General features: G+C 44.4%; 2 protein-coding genes across 2 annotated transcripts in view; one reads left to right on the top strand and one right to left on the bottom strand.

The window, feature by feature from the left end:
* Positions 1 to 400: 400 nt before the first annotated feature.
* LOC309864174 (uncharacterized protein) lies at positions 401 to 2,915 on the bottom strand (the record flags this gene model as incomplete). The annotated part of the gene is made up of 3 exons (XM_082729479.1): positions 401 to 2,205; positions 2,392 to 2,763; positions 2,852 to 2,915. 3 exons carry the CDS (start codon positions 2,913 to 2,915, stop codon positions 1,427 to 1,429), a joined length of 1,215 nt encoding a protein of 404 aa, XP_082585605.1. The 3' UTR covers positions 401 to 1,426.
* Positions 2,508 to 17,809, top strand: part of LOC309864971 (uncharacterized protein) — a 45,567-nt gene continuing 30,265 nt past the window's right edge. Inside the window, exon 1 of the mRNA XM_082730999.1 lies at positions 2,508 to 2,548. The gene's annotated coding sequence lies outside the window, so the exon portion shown is untranslated. The remainder of the gene's footprint in view (positions 2,549 to 17,809) is intronic.

Genomic DNA, 17,809 nt, shown 5'->3' with positions numbered 1-17,809 from the left:
TGCAAGATTTTGCCTTGGCTTGGCTATAGAAACCATGATTGTGGGAGCTGGTCTAACCTGACAAGTATTCAGTTCAAATGAAATGGAGGGGGTAGGGAGCCTCCCCCCTCCCCCGTCTTTGTTACTTTAGCAGGCTGGGAAGCAGCCCTGGGAAATTCGATGTCATTGGACTTTGTCAACTGAAAGGCCCAGGGTTTTCAGTTCCACACTTGAGGGAAAAGAACCCTCCAACGGAGGCTGATTTACTTCTCAATCAAGTAGGCAAATACAACTTCCACTTCAACCTTTTTGGGCTCATGAAATTTTATTAGAACTGGACTTCCCTTTCAGGGTTTGTGTTGAAAAATAACATATGGAAGTGACTCTTATTTACAAAATACCAAAATAAGGAGGCTGGGGCAAAATGACATCCACGATTTATTTTCGCTCTTCGAATACGCTCAGAGGCAAAGAATGGCTGATGATTTTTACCACTTGGTCTCCCCTCCTAACCACTGAGTAGCGCCTGGTAGCATTAAGCAAGCATTTTATGGCAATGCCAACCTCCCTTGTCCTTTCCGTCCCATTTGCTCACGAGCACAAGCAGAACACGAATTTCTGCCTGGGTCACGTAGATCTGAAGCCTGAATTCGAGCTTTTCTGCTCCGTTTCGCCAGGCCCCGGCAAGGCACACCCACCCGGAGTCTGGGTCGGCTCCGCGCCCGGCGGGCTCCCAGTCTGGGGAGAAGCAGCCGCCAGGTGGCAGCGCTGAGCCTCCCTGCGCCCGCGGAGCCCGAGAACGTGGGGATGGTCAGACTTCTTTCTTCGCCCCCTCCTCCTCCGCCCGAACCCCACCGTCCTCCCCTGCTCTGCCTTCCTTAGGTAGCATTTAAACGATCAGCGGTTAACAGGGTGTGTCGGCGAATTCAGAGGATTTCTCCCATACATCCAAACTTAAGGCGACCCCCCGCCGCCTCCTGTTCCCTCGGCCGACCCTCGCAGAGACCGGGGAGCCCAAGGCCGGCCTCCCGTTTGGACGCGGTAACCGAAGCCGGAGCTTATCGGTTCCCACGTCCGTGTCGCGTTGCCGCAGCAGGCGCGCGCGAGTCGGAACGCGGTTTCCCGGCCGGCCGCGCTCCCCTTGGGACGGCGGCTTTGGAGAAACGGCGCGCACGACTTAAGGATGAGCAGAGGCCACCCCCTCCTCCTTAAAAAATGGGTTCCCTCGGCCGGGGGCGCGGCGCTCGGTGGCGCTGCCCCTGCGCGGGGCTCGGCGGGGACGCGGCGACGATGCCCGGGGCTCGGCCTCCTGCCGCCGCCGCGGCCGCGCCTCGCCGTTCGGTACCAGTCGCAGGGCGGAAATAAATTGGAATCGACTCGGGCGGTGCGTTTGGACGGGCGTCTTTCCTACTGTAAACACGTTTCAGGCGATCCTGTCTGCAGCGTTTTAACGCCCGTCTTCCGCCGAGGTTTTACCAGCGGGGAAGGAGCTGGAGACGCGCGCGCGCGCACGCGGGCCCCCGGGAAGACGAGCCCCTCCGGCGCGCGCGCGCGCTCCCGGCTCTGCTTTGAAGTCGCGACCCGCGGGGGCTGCGGGGACCAGGGCTGGGGGTTGGGTGGCCTGCGCGCCCCTCCTCCGACCCCGAGCCCGCCCGGCCCTCGGCGGCGGTGCCCGGTCCCGCCCCTGCCCGGAACCGAGAGCCCCTGCGCTTCGTCCCCGGGCGTGCGCGCGACCTGCGCTCCGCACGCCTGCGCGCTCTCGGCTAGCCGGCCGCGCGCGGACACCCGCTGCCATCCCCGCCCCCGGTGCCTGCAGGCCGCCGCCGCCTGGCCTTTCCGGGCGCCCGTGCGGGGCGTGCGCGCGCGGCGGGCGAGGCGACGAGAACGCTGGATTCCGGGGGCGGAGGCTGACAATGGGTTGCACCCGAACCCTCAAGGATCCCCTCCCTAAGGACTGCAGAGGGGGCAGGAGGGCCGGTGCCTCTGTCGCCCCTCGCCAGTCGCGGGGAGGGGTTAAGGGGGTGAGAAAGTCGCACCTTGCCAAGGGGTGCACCCGGCGTCCCCAGTGATTCAGCCCCAGGTTTCGGGGCCGAGAGGAGGGAGTTCTGGCCGGCAGATGGCTGGTGGAGGCTGCGCCCCAGGCGCGGTCACTTAGAAGAACTAGGGGTTCGGCTCGCTTTGTCCCCTTTGGGTTCGTGGGTCTCTGACTTTGCGTAGTAGCCAGGCCTGAAAGCAAGAGTCCCAGGATGGGGGGGTACCTACTTGCCCCCCTCCCCCGGCGCCCCGACACTATCCCAGCGACCCTAGCACGCGGTGTGGATGCGGGTACACCCACAGCCTCCCCACCCCCAACAGCCAGGTCGGAGCCGCTACAGCGGGAGCCCGGCAGGGAAAGCGGCTGATTCCACTTACGGAAAAACGCTTTTAAGCAAGAGCAACCCTGAGCCCGTGTTAGCGAACCAGCTGACCCGCAGTTGGAGGGCGGGCGCGGGCGGGCGCGGGCAGGCGCGGCTGGCGCGGAGGGGAAAGCCGCTGCGGAGTGGGCAGAGGCCAGCGAAGCCAGGGTCAGGTAAGAGAAAGAGAGGACGAGAGGAGGGGGAGAAAGAAAGGCGCTCGAAGGCGAAGAGGGGAGGTGGGAAGGCTCGGAGACAGCTCGGCGGCCAAGTGACGCGGGTCGAGAAGAGAGGCGGGCGCGTGGCGGGCAGCGGGGGCAGGACGCACGGGCTCCGCCAGGCACCGGGTCTCCTTGCGCCCATCCCTCCCCTCCCGGGATCCCGTGGAGGCCTAACAGCACGTGTGGTGCAAACAGGGATGGGGGAAGCTCTAGGGAGGGGAGGGGAGGAGAGGGGTGGGGTAGGGGTGGGGCCGGGACCGAAGCGCTCCGTGCCCAGTACCGCGCGGTCCGTGCTGCACACCTGGCACCCGGGAGTCGCCATCTGCTCCGAGCTCTCCGCCTCTCGGTAGGGGTGTGGGCTTGTTGGGAGATAAGGACCCTGCCTCGTGAAGGGATGGCTTCCCGTCAACCGCCGCAATGAACTCCGTCCATCAACGTTTATGGTGCTCCTACTGTGTGCCGAGCGCAGCCTGGGTCCCCTCCAGCTGCTGGGCTCGGGGACGGCACCATCTGTTGGGTTACACCCGCGAGCTGGACAGGAATCCCGTGGGGTGTTGTATAATAAGTTCACAGTTCGAACAATAATGTAGTAAATTCACCGCGCCAAGGCGGGCGGTTGAGACCGTTTGTGGGTCTTGGAGAAGAGGTGGGGCTGGCAAAGGAAGGTTTTGTGATTTTTTGCACTGTTTCCTGAAGCACGAGACCCCTTCCCCCCACACTCTCCGCCCCACCCCAACCATGTTTTGTCCCACAGTCTCCCACAAATAACAATTACCAGTAACTGTAACAAATAGTTCAGTGACAGTGGCTAGCAGAGTCTGCAAAAAACTGACGGCTAGTCCTTCAGTACTCACACTGCAGTCAGTTTCACAAGTTTCGGACCCCAACACTGCTCGTCTACCAACTATTCAATGATGTAACTTTGATACGCCGAAAGAAAACTGATGGGTAATAAAATCTACTTGCACCTGATATGTTTATAGAAATCAACAAAATGGTCAAACTACACTATAAAGGAAAAATACAAGGTGCATAATTTATAATAAAACAATATACATTTCAAAGGTGCATCCGTAGACTGTTTCCCTAGAACACCCAAAATGTGTAGAATTTATAAACTTCTCCCTAGGGAGTACTACTGTCCAGGTGTGAATTATGGACTGTGTTTATCAGGCAAGTACTAAGTATTGGGAATACTATTGATATCCCAAATTCTTAAATTTATAGTGGATTGTGGATTGTTTATGACAAATCAACTTTCTGGTATTCCTGCCTTCCTGTGGACTTTCTCCCCTAACTCCTAGCCTCCCCCACCCAACCCTTGACGCTGGATTTGGTCCTATGACTTGTTTGGGCCAATGGGACATTAGCAAGCAACACCCATGCAGGGCCTTGGGAATTTTCAGTGCCTCCATATTGGGATTTGTTCTCTTGACTCTGTGAGACCTTCTTGCTGTGAAGAATCTAGTCTAGCTTACAGGAGGATAAAAGGCCCTATGGAGAAAACTGAAATGCCTTGCCAATGCAGACGTTCCAGACATGTGACCCAAGCTGTCTTGGACTTCATTGAGCTGGTCAGATGACTACAGACACATGAGGGATCCAGATGAATGCCGCAGAAGAATCCCTCAGCTTGACAAACCCACAGAATGATGAGAACACTAAATCGTTGTCTCAAATCACTGTTTTGAGTGGCTTGTTATGAAGTTATTAATAGAGGACAAAGTGGTTTTAACTTCAATGCCCTGTGATAGATGCCAAGATACGAATCCACCCAAGAAGGTTGTCACTTCTCTCTCTCTCTCTCTTTTTTTTTTTTTTGCAAAGACATGATAGTGTTCATAATTTTTTTTTTAAAGATTTTATTTATCCATTTGACATACAGAGATCACAAGTAGGCAGAGAGGCAGGCAGAGAGAGAGGAGGGGAAGCAGGCTCCCTGCTGAACAGAGAGCCCGACGCGGGGCTCGATCCCAGGACCCTGGGATCATGACCTTGGCTGAAGGCAGAGGCTTAACCCACTGAGCCACCCAGGTGCCCCAGTGTTCATAATTTTTTTAATGGAGGTGTGATTGACATACACCATATTAGTTTCAGGTGTACAGCCTAGTGATTTGTTACTTGTATAAGTTGCAAAATGCTCACCAGAGAAAGTCTAGTTAACATCCGTTGCCATCCCTATTTTTACCTTGTGTTGGAAACTTAAGATTTACTGTTTTTAGGGCGCCTGAATGGCTCAGTCAAGTTAAGCTTCTGACTCGCGGTTTCAGCTTAGGTCAGGATTTCAGGGTCCCGAGATGGAGCTCTGCCTGGGGCTCCATGCTCAGTGGGGAGTCGGCTTCTCTCTCCTTCCCGCTGCCTCTCCCTTCCCACACTGTTCACACGCTCTCTCTCAAATCTTACAATTAAAAAAAAAAAATGCTCTTAAAAAAAAAAAAAAAACTTATTTGAGAGAGTGTGAGCATGAGCAGGGGTGAGAGCAGAGGGGAAGAAACATGCAGACTCCTGCTGAGCACGGATTCCAACTCAGGGGTCAAGCTCAGGACTAGGAAACTTAACCTTAACTGACTGAGCCACCAAGGTGCCCCCCCCCCCATCCATTTACCCCTTTTAATGTCAAACATGCAGTACAATATTATTAACAATAGTCACTATGCTGTACATTATATCCCCAGGACTTATTTACTTTATAACTACAAGTCTGTAGCTTTTGACCCCCTTCCGGCCACGGCCCTCCAAACCTCAGACTATGTTTCTGTTCTGTGTATCTATGAGGGTTTTTTTTTTTTTTTTTTTAAGAATTTATTTATTTATAGGCAGAGAGAGAGGAGGAAGCAGGCTCCCAGCCAAGCAGAGAGCCCGATGCGGGGCTCCATCCCAGGACCCTGAGATCATGACCTGAGCCGAAGGCAGCGGCTTTAACCCACTGAGCCACCCAGGCGCTCCCCCACCCCTTTATTTTAAGATTCCACAGATAAGTAAGATCGTACAGTATTTGTTTTTCTCTTGTTGCACTTAGCGTAATGCCATCAAGTTCCACCCATGTTGTTACAAATGGCAAGATTTCCTTCTTTTTTTTATGTGTGTGTAGCTTTGGTTATGTGGACACACCCGCCGCCTCTTGTTTATTCCTTCATTGGCGACACTCATCTCAGCTACTGTCACTAATGCTGCAGTGAGGTGTGTATGTGGCGGTGCAGATATCTTTTCAAGTCCTTGTTTTCATTGTCCTCTGATAAATACCCAAAAGCGGGATTGCTGGAATATACGGCGGCTCTATTTTTAATTTTTTGAGGAACCTCCCTACTGTTTTTCAATAGAGACTGAACCAATTTATATTCCCACCAGCAGTACACAAGAGTTTCCTTTCCTCCGTGTCTTCTCCATCACTTATTGTATTTTTGATAATCTAACAGGTGTGAAGTGGTAGTTTATTGTGGTTTTGACTCGTATTTCCCTGATAATCAGCAACACTGAACATCTTCATGTACCTGCTGATCATCTGTATGTCTTTTTTGAAAAAAAAAAAAAAGTATTCAGATCTTATGCCCATTTTAAAGTTTATATATATAATTTTTTTTAAGTGTTCTCTACACCCAGTATGGGTCTTGAACTCACAAACCTCAAGATCAAGAGTCTCATGCTCTTTTGAATGAACCAGCGAGGTGTCCCAATCTTATGCCCATTTTTAAAATCAGGGTTTTTTGTTTTGTTTTGTTTTTCCAATGAAGTGGTCTGAGTTCTTTATCTGTTTTGTATAGTAGCTCCTTACCAGAGAGATGATTTGCAAATCTCTTCTCCCACGCAGTAGGTTGCTGCTTCATTTTGTCAATGATATCCTTTGCTGCACAGAAGCTTTTGAGTTTGATGTCATCCTACCTAGTTTGTTTGCTTTTGTTGCCTTTGGTTTTGGGAACAGGTCAAAACCAAATCATTGGCAAGATTGATGTCAAGGAGCTTACTGCCTCTGTGTTCTTCTAGAAGTTTTAAGGTTTTCCTTTTTTAGTGACTCCGGGTCTTCATTAGGAGTTTAATCCATACACTCATCACTGCGCCTGGGGGATAATGGGTTTTAGCTAGACGTCGGTAACTCCAGACCTCTTACCTACTCTAGACACAAGTCCTGCTCCTTTGTCTTTCCCCACATATTCCTGAAATCCTTTCTCCCCTCAGGGGACTTGCTGCTCACCAGCACTGTTCTTACTCATCTCTGTCCTTCCTGCTGTCCTTGGCCTTCCCTGGCTAGCTCTCCTGTTTACACCTTTTTCTTTCTTTCTTCCTGGTCTCATTTATCTTCATTTTCTACTGTTGCTTCAACATTTATTTACTTTTGGTCAGTAAACCAGCCAATCGTACGAGGCCTTCAGTCGGTTGCTTCTTTAGCTTACCTTGGCTTTTCGCTGTTGCTTCTGCGTGTAAATTTTGTTGGGGGTGGGATAAGCATCAGATCTGTAGACCCTGGACAAGTGTGGTGTTCACATACAGGGTGTAATTCTAATGCCGTGGGATGGCGTATTAGGGTTCTCCAGAGGAGCAGGACCCGTGGAAGATCTGTATCTCCATCTATATATCTGTCTATTGGTTCCATTAGAGGGGCTGCGAAATCACAGGGCTTGCAGTCATTTCCTTGGAGACCCAGAAGAGCTGATCATGTGCTTTCGGTTCAAAGACCAGGAGGCTCAAGACTCAGGAAGAGCTGATATTTCCGTTGGAGTCTAAGGCAGGGGTGAAAACCGATGTCCTAGCTTATGGGCCGTCAGGCAGGAGACATAATCACTGAGCTGGGGGAGAATCTGCCTTTTTGTTCTATTCATGCTTTCAACTGTCTGGACCAGGGAAGGGTATCTGCTTCACTCAGTTTATCAGTTTAAGTATGAAACACATCCCAAAACACCCTCACATGAATACCCAGAATTGTTTGATCAAATATCTGCACATCTTGGGGCCCAGTCAGGCTGACCTGTAAAATTAACTGTCACGGACCGTTAGCAACAGTCCTGTCCTAGGGAGTTGACTTAACCCAAGCATGACCTTTATGTATAGGTTCAATAAGTAGCCGGAGTCCCTGAGAAAAGGTTCTTTGATGGAAAATGGAGATTTTTGGTCTTCCTTCCTGAAATCTTACCCTTCTAACCAATGAACAATAGCAATGCTTTCATAAGTAGGATTCGTCCCTTTACATCATAATATCTGTTTTTCTAATTAGAATGTAGATTATCCAGGATGAACTGTGGTGAGGCGCTATTAGGCAATACTAACTTATAGGGCAGTTCTTGAAGTTAGCTTTTCTGGTAGGTTCAGGTGGGGTTTAACATGGGTGGAAGGGATTGGGGAGAGGGAAAGAGAAGATGACTTAGAGAGGGGAGGTTCAAATGTAGCACTGTTAGCACTCTCATGATAGATGAGAAAAGGAAGATTTAAGGTTAATATTTGCTGCCCTCTTTAAACACATAGCTTTAATTTCTTGAGACTGGAAAGTCCCTTATGTTAACAGGCAAGATTGTATCACTAAAATTACTTTAAGTTTAAGGTATGATATAGCATAGCTCAGAGTAGATCTAGTTTTCCTTTTCATGTTTATGCCTCACGGGTAAAATGGGGGGAAAAAAAAAGAGCCTCTCCATATCATGTAATTAAAGGATATTCTTCACTTTACACGTTATTTATTATAATAACCATTGCTTATCATACCTAGTAGTTAAAACATATTTTATAGATTAAAATTTCAGGGATTTAAAAAATAAAAAAAACTCTAATCAGAGAAGATGCTGTGTCTGTTTAGTTTAGGTATTCCTTCCTATATTTACCTTAATGGGGTGAACTATGCTGAGATGTAGGTATGTCCAGAGCACTCAATGACTCCACACGTGAAATTATTTCTTACTAATGCAAAATCCATTGTGGACCTAGATACTCTCCAAAGTGGGGCCCCTGTCTCAGCAGTGGCTTACAGAACCAGGCTGAGCGGCTCCATATCCAACTAGGTGATGCCCGTGGTTGCTGGAATGGATGAGCGGAGACAGCTCCCTCTTACTCCTAAATGCCTCTTCCTGGAAGTGGCACGTATGGTCTGCGCTCACAGCCCATGGGACTTCATAGGCGCACGGCCCAGCCGGAAAGCTTGAAATAAGACTCTGCCCCAAAATAGAGGAAAAATGGATATGGATGAACATTAGAAATCTGTGCTACATTACTTGTAGAACCGATACACCTCCTCTAAATTGCCTGTAAATGAATTTATTTTAAGTAAATTCTATTTTCCTTTTCAGCTGCATGTGAAAACCAAAGAGATGTTATTCCAGGAAAAGTTTTTACCTAGACTAATATTTTAGGGTATTTTCCTCTGTTTTTAAACAAAAAACAAAAAACCCACATTGAGGGGCACCTGGGTGGATCAGTCCATTAAGTGACTCTTGGTTTCAGCTCAGGTCACGGTCTCAGGGTTGTGAGATCGAGTCCTGTGTTGGGCTCTGTGCTGAGCATGGAGCCTGCTTAGGATTCTCTCTCTCTTTCTCCCTCTCCCACTCCAGCCACTTGTACTCTCACTCTTTCCCAATGTAAAAAATAAAGAAATAAACGACATTAAGATTAAAAAAATCATTAGAGACAAGAACATTTATGCTTCTGAGTATGATACGATAGCTGAAACTTATCACAGCTAGAAATGAGGAGATTGCAGAAATCCTATGTTTAAAGATCTTGGGGAGCTACAGAAGCATTTGAGATGTGAAGAAATAGATTTTAGAGAGAGAAGTGGCTGAGACTGCTGGCCACTTTCTTGCCTGGGAACATTTGCTGAGTCTGGACAAAGACTGGCATAGGAAAGTAATGGGAAAAACCAGAATTTTTTTTATACCCGTGATGGATGGCATGGACAAATTAAAATTTACATGACCCTCTAACAGCATTTTCTTTCATGGGGTATGTGCTGAGTGCTGGAGAATGTAAGGGACTGAGTCACAAAGACGGAGAGACTGCAGACCAAGTCCTGCTAGAGGAAGGGGCATGCAGAAAGATGTTGATCTAACTATGCCTATCTGGCTGTCTATCTATCTGTCGTCTTCCTTTTAAAATATTTGCCAGATATTGAACTTGAATGATGTGAGAAGCTAAAGAGCAAAGCACAGATCTCCGATGGCCAGAATGGGAGGCATGTGGCAGACAGAGACAGAGACCTCCTAGGGTCCCAATCAAAACTGTAGGAAGGCCATGCTCAAGAAATGGGTTGGGTAAGAAAAACAGTATAAAATTCCCTAAAGTCTCTTGGTACTTAGGAGACAAGAGTTCCTCTGAAGGTTAGTGTCAGGAACAAACACAAGAAGGCCTGGTCCTCAAGACCTTGGAAGTCACAGATGGATTGAGTCTAACTAAATGTGTGAGCCGGTCTCAGACTAGCACCATTTTTAGTTGGGTTGAGATGATCTGCTCCTTACCTTGTCTGCTTAAGAGACAAAACCACAAACCTTTTCTGAGGGAGAAACAGCAGCACTTTCCATCTCTATAGCTTTTTTATATACAGTGCTGATACTATAATAGCAAACCATGAGATGTGCAAAGAAAGAGTATAATTGATCAAGAGGAAAACTAGACAATAGAGGCCGATCACCCAGATTTAGAGTTAGCAGACATGGACTTTATTATAAATATTTTTTAAAGAAGAGAATATAGAAAAAGCAGATGAAAAGATAAAATATTTAAATGGAGAATTGGAATCTTTGAAAAAGAAACAATTGAGAATTCTAGAAATATTAAATACCCTCTCTTAAGAACCCATTAAAAATGTTTTACATAGGACTGGAAAAAGGAAAAGACGGCATTAGTGAGTCCAAAGACAGGTCAACAGGAAATACACAAATGTAAGTGCAGGAAAAAATACATGGAAAGGATAAGACAGAGTCCATGAGCTAATGATAGATAGAGACAAATGGTTTAGTATTGTGTTATTTAAGACATACAAGTGCGTGCTTGGGTGCCTCAGTTGGTTAAGCGTCTGCCTTCAGCTCAGGTCATGATTCCAGGGTGCTGAGATCACGACCTGCCTTGGGCTCCTTGCTCAGTGGGGAGCCTCCTTCTCCCTCTCTCTTTGCCTGCTCCTTCCCATGCTTGTGTGTGCGCGCGCTCACGCTCTCTCTCTCTCTTTGTCAAATAAATAGATAAAATATTTTAAATAATCATATAAAAAGAGTGGTAAGAATGGGTCTGAAGTGATATTTGAAAAGATGATGACTAATAATTTTACAAAATTGATGATATATATGTCCAAGAATCCTAGTGAACCTCAAGCAGCTTAAAAGCAAAACTATTCAAAGGCACATCTTTGCAAACCCAGAAAAAGTCTCAAAAGGGCAAAAAAAGACATAGTAAAAGAAGAAAGAGTAGATTCATGACTAACTTTTTAACAGAAACTGTGGAAGTCAAGAGAACATAATTGTATCTTTAAGGTTCTGAAAGACAAAAAATAAACTACCTAGAATTCTAACAAATGAAAATATTCTTCAGGATAAATGGAACAGCATAGAGACCCCAGAAATAAACCCACCATTCTGTGGTCAATTTATGACAAAAAGGAGGCAAGAACCTACAATGGGAAAGGACAGTTTCTTCAATAAATGGTGTTGGAAAAGCTAGAAAGCCACATGCAAACTAATAAAACTAGACTACTATTTTACACCACACACAAAAATTAACTCAAAATTGATTAAAGATTTGAATATAAAACCTTAAACCACAGAACTCCTAGAAGAACACGTGGGCTGTCAGCTCCTTAACATCAGTCTTGGCGATGATTTCTGAATCTGACACCGAAAGCAAAGGCAACAGAAGCAAACATAAATGAGTAGAACTACATTAAACCCAAAAGCTTCTGCACAACAAAGGCAATCCTAAATTTTTAAAATGAAAAGGCATCCTATGGAATGGGAGAAAATGTTTGCAAATCATATATCTGATAAGGGGGTAAAATCCTAAATATATAAAGAACTCATGCAACTCAAGAACAAACAATAAAACAAAACAATCTGATTAAAAAATGGGCAGAGGAACTGAGTAGACATTTTTTACAAAGAAGACCTACAGATGGACAACAGCACATTTTTCGTGCCGAACATCACTCATTGTCAGGAAAATGCAAATCAAAGCCACAGTGAGAAATCACCTCCCAACTGTTAGAATGACTATTAACAAAAAGAGGAAATAACCAGTGTTGGTAAGGATGTGGAGAAAAAGAAACCCTTGTGCCTTGTCTGTGGAAATGTCAGTTGGTTCAAACCATGTAGGAAACAGTATGGAGGTTCCTCAAAAAATGAAAAAGAGAGCTACCATATGTTCCAGCATATGGGTATTTATCTGAAGAAAAATGAAAATGTTAATTAGAAAAAAATATATGCTCCTCTATGTTCATTGCAACATTATTGACATTACCCAAGCTATGGACATAGCCTAAGTGTCCACCAGTAGATGAATGGATAAAGAAGATTTGGTGTGTATATGTGTGTGTGTGTGTGTGTGTGTGTGTGTACACACAGTGGAAACCTATATACTATTCAACCATAAAAATGAATGAAATCTTGGCATTTGTGAAAACATGGGTGGACCTTGAGGGCGTTATGTTAAGTGGAAGAAGTCTGACAGAGAATGACAAATACCATATAATCGTATTTGTATGTGGGTTCTAAAAAACAAAACAACAAACAAACAAAAGCAAGCTCAAAATACGCTGAACAGATTGGTGATTGCCTGAGGGAGATGGGGTGGGGAGTGGGCAAAATGGGTGAAAGGGGTCAAAAGGTACAACTTCTAGCAACAGAATAAGTAAGTCATGGAGGTGGGATCTGCAGCATCACAACTATTATTATCACGCTGGACCGCATGTTGGAAAGTTGCTAAGAGAGTTGATCTTCAAGGTCCTCATGATAAGAAAAAGATACTTGGAATGTTGTGTGGTGATGGGTGTTCACTAGACTTACGGTGATGGTCATTCTGCAGTGTATACAAACTGAATCATTATTTTGTGTACCTGAAACTAATATATTGTTATATATCAATTATATCTCAGTAAAAAATAGTTAAAAAGAAAAACAGGTCCAAAAAAACTGAGAGATTTTGTTTCTAGCAGACACCTACTGTGAGAAAGATGAAAAGTTCTTCAGGCTACGGGAAAATAATCCCAAGGTACAAGCATGGAGGTATAGTAGGAGTGAACACCTAAGAAGGGCTAACTATATAAGAAAATGGACTATTTAAAGCAACCTTATGTCTTAGGAAGCTTACATATAGAACAAAAATACACGGCAACAATAGCACAGAGTGGGAGGGGTGTGAATGTGGAGTAGAGCTGCTGTAAATTTCTTGTCCTGCTTGAGAAGGGACGGTAGTAAGTCAAGGATACATACACAAATTTTTAGTGTAGTCACTAAACCATCTATCTATATAGATACATAAAATAATGTATACATAACATATAGATATATAAAATATATACAAATATATACAAATAGATATAATTAAAAGCTAACAGAGGATATAAAATAGAATATTGAAAAATATTTGATTCAGAAGTAGGCAGAGGAGGAGAAGGGAACAAAGCAGAGACAGAACAAATAGAAAAGAAATAGCAAGATCACAGACTTAGAAGCAAACCAAATTAGTAATGACATTAAATATGAATGGACCAATCATTCCTATTAAAAGACCAAAATTACCAAATTAGCTTTTAAGAGGACATGGCTATATGCTATTTACAAAAGATGCATTTTAAATAGAAGAATACAGACAAATTCAAAGTCAGTAGATGAATAGAGCTGTGCTATAAATGCTAACCAAAAGAAAGCTGGTGTGTCTATATTAATGTGAAAGGGACTTTAAAGCAGAAATATTTCCTAGAGACATTTCATAATTGTAAATGGGTCAGCGGGACAACAACAAAAAAGTTGACTTGTGTACACCCAGTAACCTCGCTTTAAACTATGTAAAACAAACACAGAATGACAGAACTGAAAACAAATTCAAAATCAAAGTTGGAGATTTTGACACCTGTGAGTAATTGGTAAATCAAAACAATAAAATATGAGTCATTTAAAAGATTTAACAACTCTGTCAACTAACTGGACCTAATTAACATGGCTACAACAGTACACCCTAAAACTGCAGAAACATCCTTATCAAGAGAGATGAAATTGTATGAAATAAATTTGGTAATAATTGTAATATATAAATAATAAATAATATACTATATTATTTATATATGATACTATTTATAATATAAATAAATGTAATAAATTTAACATGTAATAAATTTAGTAAGTTTCAAATGCAAAGGAACCTAGTGGTCAAAAAGAAAAAAATCCAGAAGAATAAAAACAAAGGTGGAGAATTGATTACAATACCAGATTTTAAGAGCTTCAGTAATTAACATAGTGTGGTATCAGTATTGGAGTAGACAAATTATAGACCAAATGAACAGAACAGAGTGAGAAATACTCAGACTTAAAGAATTATTTGATTCCTAACAAAGACACCACTGCAGTGCTGTGGGGGAAAGGAGAGTGGGTTTATTTGGTAACAAAAATGATGCCAAGATAGTTGTATATTGACACGGTGAAAAAAATGAACCTTGACCTCTATTTCATACCATATATAAAAAATAACTTTTATATCATTGTTGTAAGTTTGCAGAGAAGACATAGGAGGATATCTTAATAATCTTGGAGTAGGCAAAAAACTTTTTACACAGGACATAAGAAAGCTAAGCATAAAAAACCCCAAATACTAATAGAAGATATTGATACTACAATGAAGGATATATCCCCCCTCCCCCGACCTGTTTAAAAAATGGGCAAAACACTTGAACAGCCACTTCACAAGAGGCTATGCCAATGGCCATAAAGCATATGAAAAGATACGTATCAGGGAAATACAAAATACAATGGCAGTTAGAGCCTTCTATAGACCCACAAGAATGGGTCAAATTTTAAAAAAGTAACAGTACTGAGTGTTGACAAAAATGTGAAACGTCTGAAATTCTTATGTGTTTAGTGGGTATGTACACTGCTGCAACCAGTATGGAAAGTTGCCACTACTTCTAAACTAATGTGTCCAGGAAATTCAACCCCAAACATATACTCAAAAGAAATGAGGATATGTATATACATATCTCTCTCAACCCAGAGGCACATACAGGAATGTTCATACCCCAAACCTCGAAACAATCCACATGCTCAATAACAGGAGAAAGAATAAATATCCTATGGAATTTTCATCTGATGAAATTTGACACAGAAACAAAAGCATAGACATTATGTTGAGCAAAAGAAGTAGGTAAAAAAGAGTGGTGCTGCATGATTCCATTTATTTATTTTTATTTATTCTTTTTTTAATTCATTTTTAAAGATTATATTTATTTGCCAGAGCGAGAGCACAAGCAGGGGTAGGGGCAGGGAGAGAGAGAGGGAGAAGCAAGCTCCTCACTGAGCAGGGAGCCTGATGTGGGGCTCTATCCCAAGACCCTGGGATCATGACCTGAGTTAAAGGCTTAACCAACTGAGCCATCCGGGTACCCCCACGTGATTCTATTTATATGAAACTCATAAACAGGCAAATATAATTGTAGGTGATAGAAATTAGGAAAGTGGTTATCTGTCACTGAAGGGTTGACTGGAAATGGCCATGAGAGAACTTTCCAGAATACTTGATATATTCAAATCTTTAAGTAATGCTTGCATGGCGGTATACCCAAATAGAATTTAACTAAAGATCATGCTGTGTATGCCTTTAGTGTGTGTAGCAGCTTGGAGAAAGACAAAGATATTTAAAGGAACCCGCTCTTCAACACTTTAAAAAGCGGGAGTCCACTAACATTATCTGTAAAGGGCCAGATGGCAGATGTTTTAGGCTTTCAGGTCATTTTCTCTGTTATAACTGTATGAATCTGCTGCTGTGCCAAAGCAGATAGAGACAGTAGGTAAATAAATGACCATGGCTGTGTTCTGTTAAACTCAGTTTACAAAAATCAGTTTACCAACTCCTGCTTTAAAACAATAACAAGGGGTGCCTGGGTGGCTCAATGGGTTAAAGCCTCTGCCTTTAGCTCAGGTCATGGTCCCAGAGTCCTGGGATCGAGCCCCATATCGGGCTCTCTGCTCAGCGTGAGCCTGCGCCACCGCCCCCCCCCCCCCGCCACCTGCCTCTCTGCCTACTTGTGATTTCTATCTGTCAAATAAATAAATAAATCTTAAAAAAATAAAACAATAACAAGTTTACACCCCTACACCCCCCATTACAATAAGTCACAAAGTACAAATCCTTCTTCTGTAATAGGTAATTATCATAGTAAACTCTCTTGTAACCTAAATATAATATGATTGGTTTTTTTATTTAAAAAAAAATTGGGGGCACCTGGGTGGTTCAGTTGATTAAGCATCTGCTTTCCACTCGGGTTATGTTCCCAGAGTTTGGGATTGAGCCCCAGGCCAGGTCTCTGCTCAGTGGGGAGCCTGCTTCCCACTCTCCCTCTGCCTGCCTCTCTACTTACTTGTGCTTTCTCTATTTGTCAAATGAATAAAATCTTAAAGATTAAAATCTTAAGATTTTAAATCTTTTTTTAAGTCTTAAGATTTAAATCTTAAAGATTGAAAAAATGTTGTTTTTAAGTAATCTCTACACTCAACTTGGGGCTGGAAATCACAACCCAGAGATCAGGGGCTACACAGTCCACTGCCCGAGCCGGCCAGGCACCGCAGTGTGATGGTTTTTGAAGTACTTAGAGTAAGGCGTGTGTCTGTGTTGGTAAAGGTGAAAAGAGATGCCAAGTAATCATACCCAAGTAATTGTAAAATATCTCTCCTACCTCTCTCTCTTTCCTGTACATTGTCCTGTCTTTCCTACTGAATCAGGAATGAATTTTCCCTCAGTGTTTAACAAATCCTCTGGGACCCTCATTATACAGTACCTACTGTGTCGGGAGCTCAGATAGAGTGAAAATCAAACTGTATATGATTCCTGGCTCTCAAGGAACTGTCTGGTGAGAGTCAGAAACAAGCAAATCCACAGAGAAATAAGTACTATGTAGGTGGGGTAAAGAAAAAGAAATTGGCAAGTTAGGAAGAATGGAAAGACCACAACTTATTTTTTTTTTTTTTTAAGATTTTGTTTATTTGACAGAGAGAGACGGTGAGAGAGGGAAGACAAGCAGGGGGAGAGGGAGAGAGAGAAGCAGGCTCCCCACTGAGCAGGGGGCCTGACGTGGGGCTCCATCCTGGGACTCCGGGATCATAACCTGAGCCAAAGGCAGACACTTAGCGATTGAGCCACCCCGGTGCCCTGTAAGCGCATAATTTAAAGATGGAGTTGACCGAGCGGACTTCTCCAAGATGGGGTCATCCAATGGGAGGCCTAAAGAATGAACAGAATTCATCAGCATGGATGGGGAGGAACATGGGGGATGGAGAAAGAGCACTTCCTGTAGAGACAACAGATGGGGCCAGGGCTGGAGAAAGGAGAGCTTAGGGCATGAAGCTAGTAGACCTGGCATGCAATGAGCAAGAAGGCAAGTGGCAGAGAGGAAAATGAAGTGATGGGTAGGGCCCAGACCAGGTGAGGTACTAGGTTATATGAAGGAGTTCAGATTTTATTCCAAATTCAGTGAGAAGTCATGGACTAGTTTTAAGTATATGAATGACATGGCCTGATTAACATTTTTAAGATTTTTTCTTTAAGTAATCTCTACACCCGTTGTGAGGCTCGAATTTACTTCCCTGAGATTAAGAGTCACATGCTCCACCAACTGAGCCTGCCAGGTGCCCCAACCTGATTAACATTTAAAAAATATCCCTCTAGGGGGCGCCTGGGTGGCTCAGTAGGTTAAGCCTCTGCCTTCTGCTCAGGTCATGACCCCAGGATTCTAGGATTGAGTCCCACGTTGGGCTCTCTGCTCAGTGCGGAGCCTGCTTCCCCGCCCCCCACCCCCGCCTGCCTCTCTGCCTACTTGTGATCCTTCTCTGTCAAATAAATAAATAAAATCTTTAAAAAAAGATATCCCTCTAGCTGCTCTGTGGAGAATTCATGGGGAGGACACTAAGATGGGGTGTCCTCCCCATGGGGAGGGATGTAGTGTTGTGGTGACCCAGTCTAGAGATGATGGTGGTGGTTTGGGTACGAGGAGAGGAGGAGAGAAGTGAATGGTTTGTGATATATTTGGGGGATAAAATTGATAGAATGTCC

The sequence above is a fragment of the Mustela nivalis genome, assembly GCF_964662115.1.
Source record: "Mustela nivalis genome assembly, chromosome: 5".
Taxonomy (NCBI): Eukaryota; Metazoa; Chordata; class Mammalia; order Carnivora; family Mustelidae; genus Mustela; species Mustela nivalis.
The sequence above is the reverse complement of the archived record's forward strand: the minus strand, read 5'-3'. Positions and strand labels throughout refer to the sequence as shown.